The sequence below is a fragment of the Pelobates fuscus genome, chromosome 5 (assembly GCF_036172605.1).
Source record: "Pelobates fuscus isolate aPelFus1 chromosome 5, aPelFus1.pri, whole genome shotgun sequence".
Classification (NCBI taxonomy): Eukaryota; Metazoa; Chordata; class Amphibia; order Anura; family Pelobatidae; genus Pelobates; species Pelobates fuscus.
Window position 1 is genome coordinate 146,075,552 of NC_086321.1, and position 10,225 is coordinate 146,085,776.

General features: G+C 40.2%; 1 protein-coding gene across 1 annotated transcript in view; it reads right to left on the minus strand.

Annotated features, from left to right (window-relative positions):
- DGCR8 (DGCR8 microprocessor complex subunit) overlaps positions 1-9,501 on the minus strand; it is a 30,664-nt gene extending 21,163 nt beyond the window's left edge. The window contains exons 1-7 of the mRNA XM_063457034.1: positions 9,484-9,501; positions 5,065-6,061; positions 4,630-4,789; positions 4,222-4,364; positions 2,354-2,624; positions 1,160-1,357; positions 410-511 (exon numbers count right to left, since the gene is read on the minus strand). Coding sequence (XP_063313104.1) covers positions 410-511; positions 1,160-1,357; positions 2,354-2,624; positions 4,222-4,364; positions 4,630-4,789; positions 5,065-5,784 — 1,594 coding nt within the window. The 5' untranslated portion in view covers positions 5,785-6,061; positions 9,484-9,501. The remainder of the gene's footprint in view (positions 1-409; positions 512-1,159; positions 1,358-2,353; positions 2,625-4,221; positions 4,365-4,629; positions 4,790-5,064; positions 6,062-9,483) is intronic.
- Positions 9,502-10,225: the final 724 nt, after the last annotated feature.

The following is a 10,225-nucleotide window of genomic DNA, read 5'->3' on the forward strand; positions in this document are numbered from 1 at the left end:
ACATTATACAAAAGCAAGCCGGGAACATTATGATTAAATTTGTATGATAATACAGAACAGGGAAGGACTACACCATGTATCAAATGCAATGGTAAATCATTACACCCATGTACAAAAAAGAGAGGACATATAAACACCAATACATTATTTAGATATTGTACGGTAAATTGCAGGGATATTTAAGTAAATGTCCTTTTCTTGCTCATGATAACTAAAAATTATATTTGAAGGTCTGTGTGTGACAGCAAACAAGCTATTGACACTACATGCCTTTGGACTAGTCATCAACAAAATCAGACATACTATTTACTGAAAAAAGGCAGATAAAGAAATACAATATGGAGAAGAAAAAAAACAAAAAGTTTACACATTTTGTACATTTAACTGCAAATATTTTATCCTTTCTTACCACATTCAAAGAAGTTGTAAACAGGGCGAACTTTCAAAATTCGCTGCATATATTCATGAAGTATACAAACTTCAGACTTTCCATTAGGATTGATAATAAATTCTAAAAAGGATAAAAACACATTAGAAGGCTTTAAATATTGCACACTGCTACTTTGCATACTTCTAATTATATTGTTTCCGTAAATAATAGTGGATTTTTATTAGGTTATTTAAACATATAGGATTTCCATGTTACAAGGTATTTTGTTTCCTTTTTTTTTCACCAAAAAAAAATAAAAAATTAAAATGTATACATAAAAACATTTAAACACTAATGTAACCTCTAGTGAGTAGGCTTTGTGTGCCTAGGACAGGAGACAAATACTCAATGGAATAAATTGTGCTAGTTTCCAGAAAAGCCTCAAGGCTTTCTGGAGGAAAAACAGCCCTCTCCAGCGCTAGATTTGACATCTAATGGTTAATGCACGCCGTCTCCTTTTGTGTCTGTTTTGTAATGTTTGAACCAGAAGCTCACAATTCAAAGTTCTGAATGAACTCGCCACTGCAAACCTCATCTTGTAACATTATGATACTGGGGACCTGACATATCCCTAAAGACTCAGAGCACCATAAACACAACAATAAGCTGCAAGTGTTGTCACACAAGAGTTCCCCAACAGACTTGTTAGTTGTTTTTGGGATTATTCTTGGTACACAGAACTGAAAGACCAGAGGCTAACAGTAATGTTTATAGGTAAAGAAAACAAACCTTTCTTTGTAGGGGCATCCTGTACAGATAAGGTTATAAGTTTTTGATTGGCAGGCAAAATTGGCCTTTCACATTCTGCTTGCTTGCGTTTCACTTCACGGTTGAACTGTCTTCTTTCTGCCCAAGTTCTGAATTTCTTAATGGTTACTTGCTCAAAGTCAAATCGTTTTTCCAGATAGCGGCGAAAATTTTCTAGGTCTGAAAATAATAATAATAAAAAAAAATAATAGACAGAAGTTAAGAAGTACAATGAAGTGTTTGTTTTTGCGATTAAACAACTCACACAACTTCTCATTGTAAAGAATTGAACCACCTGCCACTATTGCAGTTGAAAATAAGAAAGTGACCCTTTTTATTGCTTTGGAATTATAATAAGATTTCAACACAGTCTACATAAGTATCTCACAAACATTATCTCTATGAAATAATGAAAAATGATAAAACCACTTTCTTACCCACATAAAAAGGTTTCCAAATCCAGAACAAAAAGTCAGATTTAAGGCAAACCCCAAATCATTAAAATGAAGGGGGTTGCTTGCCGACTGACTTCCAACATACCATACTGTGAAAATGGTTAATTAGCGCTGCAAACAGGCACATGTCTTCATAGATTGCAGCCATACAGGTACAATAATATAACCAGCACAGGATATAAACAAGACAATGTTGATTCTGTACAAAATGCAACAATTTCTATTCAGATCAGATGTGCAGAACTACAATCTCATATATTCTGAATTGTAACCCCCATAGTTCTATCAGTGGTAGGCTTGCAGAATATTCTGAGACTCATAAACCAAGAACACCTGAGGAATGTCGTTTGTCAAAATAACCTATAATAAAAAAAGCTAAGCGCTCATTTAAAAAAATTTCAAAATTGTAAAATAGGGCAATAAAGCACTTCCAATGATAAATCAACTGGCCCAGAGTCCTTCAGTTGCCATATTGAAATATCACTGTTTAATAAATGGATAATTGCACAAAAGGAAGACATAACATTAATAATGTTAGGACTAAAAATAAATAACTAATTACATCACACACAACAGTAAAACCAATATCTTGCAATAAAAGCATGCAGAATTACCTCCTGAGTGTGAATGGTCATTAGAACAAGCTACTAAGTTTTTCTCCATTCACAACTCCTGTGTTTATCTACGTTTCGTGCAGTTTTCATAGCTAGATTGCACTTACCAAGGGATTCATCCTTGCAGACTTCCACTTTAGCCTTGACTTGCCCCAGAGCTCCCTGGGCTATGTCGCTTACAGTTTCTTTTTCGTCTGAAACAATGGTGTCTGCAGCAGTGGAGTCAGGCTCCTCAGCCTGGTGGTCTGACTCTGAAATCTTTACAGGAGAACCTGAAAACTGGGCTGGAGTGATGTCATTACTCTGCTCTCTTTCCTCATTATCCTTCATTCTCTTGTAATGTAAGCAGGGAATGCCGCTAACAGGTGGATCATGTTTCTGGGAAAAAAATAAATAAATGTAAAAAAAATCATAAGAATCTGTAGTCTGTTTTTTTTTTTTTTTTTTAAATTCTTTATTTTTGCAGTGCTTATAATGGTTACAGGCTTACATATGGTACCCCAACTGCATTCCATACGTTAATTGCTAAACATTTGTTACAGTGGGTAGTAGATAGACAAAGCACTTATTTTTTTGTTTGATATTACATAGTAAACAGGCTTAAACGTAGATTGAGATTACAATAAAAAAAACAAAAGAAACATTCTAGAGCTTGAATAGTTAAGACAGTACGCTTGGTATCATTATGCTAGATTCAGGTAACTTAAAACTAAAACATCGACCATAAGGCTCTAGTAATGTGTTTGTCAAGACATAAACAAACTTGGGTCATGTGAAGATCGAGACCGGAGTAATAAAATGAAAAGTAAATGATTAGCCTGGATGTATGCTCTGGCCAGGTGAAAACAGTTCTCTCAACCGATGCCCGTGATGGTCCGGCTGGGTGCAGCAGGGTCTGTTCATCTGCAGTGTCGCCGTGCCGTATAATAGCAGCCTCGGGTGTTACCAGGACCCAGTTCCTCGCTTCCACGAGTCACCTTTGCTGTCCTTGGAGGAAGGTCTTGGAGTCTCGGGCGACGGTGTCGCAGCCTGGAGCGTGGTCTGCGGGTGGTGCCGTGGACCCTCTGGTTCTTCCGCTCAGGAGGGAGGCATCGGGCCTGATCTTTTTCAGGAGGTAGTGCCATGGGTGCAGGCATTGTAGGTGGCTTTCGCCGATTCTCCCATTTGCTCCAATACCGCTGGCACATCGTGTCGAATCTCTGCTGGAAGTCTGATTCCCAGTTGCAGAGTTGCAGGCAGGTTTGTGTGGTATTGCCGTCGGCCATGTTAGGGGGCCGCGTGTAGGCTGCTTTCACTGGTGTCGCCCAGGAGCGTTCTAGAGGTAAGTACCCGCTTGTTGAGGGCCGGGATAACCCCCGCCGGCCCAGAGGGGAGGGGGGGAGGGAGGGGAATGCGAGGCTCAGACTATCCACAAGGGTATAAGCCTGTGTCACCCCGGACGTGGAGATCGGCCGCTTCTCCCGCCAGGGCAGCACCAGGCCGCTTTAGGTTGTAGGCCGCAACTGCCGGTTGTAACAATGGTGGGTTTATAGACCACTGCTAGGTCGCTCCGGTATTGTCCCCCTTTTAAAACGCTTTTAAGTCGAATTTTGTCAGGAGCTCAGTCTTCCTGCGACCTTCCAGGATGGCGTCCAAGCCCCGCCCCCCTGTAGTCTGTTTTTATGTTGTCGGCCTAAATTTTAAAGTGGATTTCTGACATACATTACAAATTCTAAACAAAATAAACATCCCAAATCCATGCATGTTGGGTGCATACACAGACAAACCTTTCATAAACGCAGACAGATTTTATTGTCAGAATTTGCTCTTGTATGGCCTAGTTAACAAACGAGGCTAGAAAACGTATCGACAAAGTGGCTTTTGACATTTAAATCATTATTTTTGGCTAAGGTTCCTTTCTTTTTCGAATGTAAAAAGTAAGCACATTAAAATGGGTTTAAAAGAAGGGATTTGTCAATCTAGTAAATGTACATACTCTTATGCTTCCAGTTCCCAAGAAGTAAGGTCGTGACCATGTGACTACTCTGGTCTCTCGATGTAAATACACAGGAATGCCGGAGTTATGGAATGTCATAATCCATCCATCAGGTAATGGCTCAGTGGGTGGACGACCACGATCTTGATTTTAAAAAGAACAAAATTTATTCATTTTTACGCATGCTAGAATCCATTGGCCCACACGGGGTTTAGTTACTAAACAGTGAATTGCAAAATAAATGGGAAAACATAAAAACAAAACAACATTCTAGACTACATTTTGAAAATCAGTTCACAAAGCTACTACAGTTCTGTATTTACTGAATAAATATCATGTGTGTACAATGGGCTGCCTTTCCACAATGAAAGTGCTGCAAAAAGAAGAAGGAAAAAATAAATAGCTTACTTTTCAAAACGGTTTTTATTTTGGTAACCATAGGCTGGACAGTGGTCTCTCCATCTGAATGGTGATCACTTTCCACTTCATATTTATCATCCAGCCTTCTTTTCTTGAATGTGTGTAGACTTTCTTCCAGAAGTGCATCCACATCGTTATCAAAATCATCCTGTAAAATAAACTGTCAGACACCCGTACCCTCTTCCAGTTTTGGGAGAGGCAACATCCCCTTTACACTGAGCAAACAGGTACCTCATCTTCATTTGGTGGAAAAAACACAAAAACAAGTGTGCATGCAATGACAAATTTTGCAACCCAGAATATTTTGATGATATGCTTTCAGTAATAAGCACTAAACACTTGACTATTACACAACATATTACAGGACAGACTATAACACAGACAAGACTCTTTAGATTAATTCTCATTTCAGTAAAAACATACCTCATAATTAAATAGCAGGGATTCTTCGTCAACTGTATCGTTCTGAAGAATTGATTTGGTTACAAACTCTACGTCATCTACATCCATCACGTTCTCCGTGAAATCTTCCACCTCATCCAAAACTGCAAACTCCACTTTCTTCTCCTGATCATTCTCAATGTCGTCGTTTCGTTTATGTACATTTTCAATTTTACCCGCAACTTTACCATTGCTACTACCAGCAAAAGGACAAACATGCAAGTCTCCATTGACATTTGTGTTATTGCTACTAAATTGTAACTCGTCCTCTGACTCTGCTCCAGTGTACAGAACCTGTCTGTCTTGGCTTTTGCAACTCTCTGTAAAGCTTACACTTATCTTAACATCTTTAAGGAATTTAAGATTGGGATTAAACCTCTTAATTGCTGGCGCATTGCGTGCAGTTCTGGGACTTTGGTCACTCTGATAAGGTTCTACAGAGGTCAGACGGCTTGTGTAGGAAGATGACCCTTTAGTGAGAAGCTGTTCACCGTTGCTTTGATGCAGGTCCTCAGCTGGGGTTTGTGACTGTCCATCACCACCAGAGCCAACGTCCATTACCTCTGCGTCACTGGACGTTTGCAGGGGAGGTGGTGGAGGCTCTTCATATGGCGGAAGAGGTGGGGGGCAAAGAGGAGCCAATTCTAACATTTTGTTTCCAGATTCGTCTTGGGGAAGTTCTACGTTCTCACACTCCTCCATACTTAAATTTAATACAACTAAATTTAAAACAAAATAACTAATTAACAAAATGTATAATATATAGACCTAACATGCAATTGTCCAGCAATACGGATGTACCATGTCTCAAATCAATAGGCAACACGGGTGATTCAGTTAAGCTGACTACATTGCTCTTTTCATTAATGTAGACAGCTTTCAGAAATACTGTCTCTATTACTGGAAATCACAATGTATTCAGCTTAAGGAGAGCAAGCATTAGGTATCAGACATCATCGGTCTTTAAGATTTCTTCTTCCTATAGAAAGAAAGAGAAAAAGAAAGAAAGAGTTAGTGAGTTGGAGCAATTTATCCGTTGTAACATCACAGTTCCAGATTAGATATAAAAATAGTAATGTACAATCTGTGTTAATTAGAAATAGCTAAAAGCATTTAACATGCTCGTCTCATGTTCTTGTATGCCCAACTTTGATAATCAATTACAAGTATATTTTGGTTAAACCACTGTAAAGCACAAAATAATATATGGGCATATTATAAAGCATTAGAAGTGAGAATCTAGAATATGTTACACAAAGCACTTTATCCAGACAGACAATGAACGTAACAGATTTTTCAAGTTGTAATATTTTGACTTGTATTAATAAACCATACTGAATGTTTGCCTGTCTGTTTATTTAAAAAAATATATATGTTTAGGTTGAAAGAAACAAATTCATAACAGAGAGAAAGGCAGAGAGACAAAGACTGAAGTAATCCCTCAAAGTCAAATGTGATACCCACAACAAAAGACACACGAGGAAAAAACAAAGATGGAAGATTTGCTTCATGAAATAGAAACATTTTGATTTCAACAGTTTTAGAGTGATCTAATCTTACTTGTATGTCAGTTATCTCACCGTTTTTTGTTTTTTTTCCAAAACAACATATGAATAACCCCAACAATTGAATTAAAGTTTACAGATACCAAAGCTGAACTACAATGACCGGACAAAACTGAATAAAATCCCATTAAAAAAGTTAGCAGGCGGGGGAGACCCAACGCGCATGCCCGGCAATGGCCACGCTTGCATTAGTATTTCCCCCGTAGGAAATCATGTATAATGCTTTCCTGTGAGGTTTTACATGATGCTTGATGTCCTCATGTATAGCGCAAGGACGTCCAGCGTCAGTTAGGCGACCAAAAGTCTAACTACCTAGAACTCCCTCTAGTAATTGTCTGATAGACAGCCACTGAAGGTGGAGTTAGCCCTCAAAAGGTAATTATTGCAGTTTATTTAAAAAGAAAAAAAAGGCAATAATTCCCTTTGCAGGATTAAAGGACCTGGGACTATGCACCCAGGCCACTTCAATTAGCTGAAATGGTCTGGGTGACTATAGTATCCCTTTAATAAAATGTGTAGCGTCTGGTATTACTATGAGCAATTTAGGACAGGTAATTTTAGAAAAATGTAAATGTGCTAATTAACTTTTTCAGAATTACATTATTTTAACAGAAATATACTAAATGTGCACAACTAATTTTATTTGTTGGCATAATTTATTAAAGTGGACCCGTCACTTTCAGCAATCTTTGGATATTTTGTAAAGACCCTTTTAAGGTGACATCTGCAGTGGAAATGGTCCCTTGCGGCTGCTGCTATATTCTTCTTGTAGGTCTTTTACAGCTCCTGGTGCTTTATTTGCCAGGCACCGCACGAGTAGAACACTGAAGTCTATAGAGATCCCACGAGAGCCTCCACAGTTGAAGACTTACAATGAGAGAGACCATGTCTGAATCCCACAGCCATCATCTGTGATGGCTGTTGAGATTGGACAAAAGTTGATAGCAGTGCTTGGTCTTGTATGACCCTCAGGCTTTATCATAAGATAAATAGACCATATGCCATTGAACTGCAACTCCTGTGCATTCAAAACAAAATTATGGTGTAACTGACACTGTGCAGAGTCCCTAATCTCAGGCACGGAGACATACACGAACCATAGATCAGCTGGTAAGTGTTTCTGCCACCATAAATTCAGCTCTAATCCCATCACAGATATGCCAAGAGAGGGGCTAGGGCTCTGAGTAAACAGAGAAAATTGTACAGGCATTTCCCGCTTTACGAATGCTCCACGGATCCGCCGCCATTTTGTGCTGGCGGCGCTCTGTGGATGCAGACCGAGGAGCAGAGTTTGTGGCCAGGAGAAGGGAAAGGTAAGTAACAATGATGGTGGTTGGTAGGAGGGGAGTGCTGTGCTGAGCTGCTCCCCTCCTGCCGCTGTTGTAGCATGGCCGAGCACACTGCAGTCTGCCAGGAAGTGCTCACCGAGAGAGCACTTCCCGTCAGACCGGGTACTGTACCATGGTGAGCAGGTACAGGACTGGAAGGTAGGAGAGACACCTGAAAGGAGGGGATGGAAGAGATGCACATGGACAAGTACAGAAGGGGAGGGGGGAGAGACACATTGGCAGGTATAGGAAGGAAAGAAGGGGGGAGAGACAAATGGGCAGGTACAGGAGGGGATGCACATGGACAAGTACAGAAGGGGAAGAGACACATTGGCAGGTATAGGAAGGAAGGGGGGGAGAGACAAATGTGCAGGTACAGGAGGGGAGAGAGAGACATTGACAAGTACAATAGGGGAGGGAGGATAGACACATGGACAGGGAGGGAAGGGGGGAAATGGTACACATGGATGGGGCTGGGAAGGGGTAATGAGACACATGGAGGGTCTTAAAGGAACCAGAAACAAGTGCAGTGCTACATTCAACAAGTGCAACATTTGGTTGAGGAGGAAGATAAATGATGATGATTTGATGACGATTTCAATATGGTAGGTCTTATTTTAATGTTCTTACAACATATGTATTTGCTATGCTTTCATCTTGTATTTGTACTTCATAATTAAGGTTTTCAATGGAAAAATGTGTTGGTCAGGAACGGAACCCATGTTTATTACACTGCGGTCTATTGGAAATTAGTTCTCACCTTTATGAACTCTCACTTTATGAACTAGGCTTTGGAACAAATTAGTTCGTAAAGTGGGGAACTACCTGATGTATATTTCTAAAGTGAGAATGTATGCCTAATACCTGGGAGTATTACTCACACCAATCTCATGCAGACTGGGACATGTTTTGCTCCTGCGCTCCCCTATAAAAGTAAAAGAACATTAGCCCTAATCTTCAGAACTCTAAAGTGTATTAAGCAGAAAATACCAATCGCTAAGTCTAGGAGACATAACTAGTCACTTTACTTTCAATCTAGCCATTTATTAGCCTCAATCCCTGAACATACACAACATTTACCCTCTTTCTCTCTCACACACACACAAACACTCTTTATATATTTACTTTATTTTTTTATACACACAAACTAAACTGGAAGAAGGAAATGTACATTTATCTCAATACATATGGTAATGTGCAGCGGATGCAGTGTGCCTGGCCCTGCTGGCCCCCTATCACACAGTGCAGCCTGTCAGTCAGTGAAGCCCAGCCGGTAGGTGCCCATTATTGGAGGCGGGGAAGCATGGGGCACTATTACTGCCCAGCACAGTGCGCACTGCCAGCCTCTCTACCCCCCCGGGGTAGGTCTGTGATGTGCTCCGGCTGGGCTCTCCCTAGGCGGGCTGTATAGGATGCAGTATGTCGCCGGGTACAGTGCAGGAGGATGGGAGCCTGGGCCCTGCTCGCCGACCATAGCGCTCCCATGATAAATAGCGCGCTGCACGTACCGGCAGGCCCACCTGTCCGCTGATGTCCCGTTTATCCGGTGTCCCCGAGCCGGGTCGGATTGCTCAAAACCTTTAAAGTGCGGCACATGCGCATAGGAATACGACTTCCGGCGCACGCGTGTCGAGGGGGGCATTAACTGCGCATGCGTGACACCTGATCGCTGGAGACGCTTTTTTACGACGTGGATGCTCGCTGGACGGCCAAAAAATTACAACATTACGATATTTGCGCATGCGTAGACAATGCCATACTGCCTCCTGCCTCACAGGTCCATTTATTTTATAGCAAGACAAAAGGCTCAAACTTTGTTTACTTAACGCCAGCAGCAAAGAAACTTAAATAAAGTTTTGTGAACAATAGAAGAAAAAAAACATGGTGAAGTAACTGCAGTAGAACATTCAGTAGCCAATCAGCATCCAGAATAGTCTGTATATTGAATTATCTTAAATCTTCTTCCTCTTTCTTTGCTGCTCCAGTGGAGATAAGTAACCTATATATTCATATCGTTACAGTTTGCTATAGTTAATTACTTGTATTAATTATACTAAAAAAACACAATTGATTTATTTAATACATTTTTTTCCATATTTATACATTTCCTCACATTTCTTTTTATTGTGAGGAAATGTGTATATATATATATATATATATATATATATATACACACACACACACACACTTTGAATTTCAATATTACGCTGTAATTCATGTGCCATGAACAAATTGTTTATGTATTAAGAT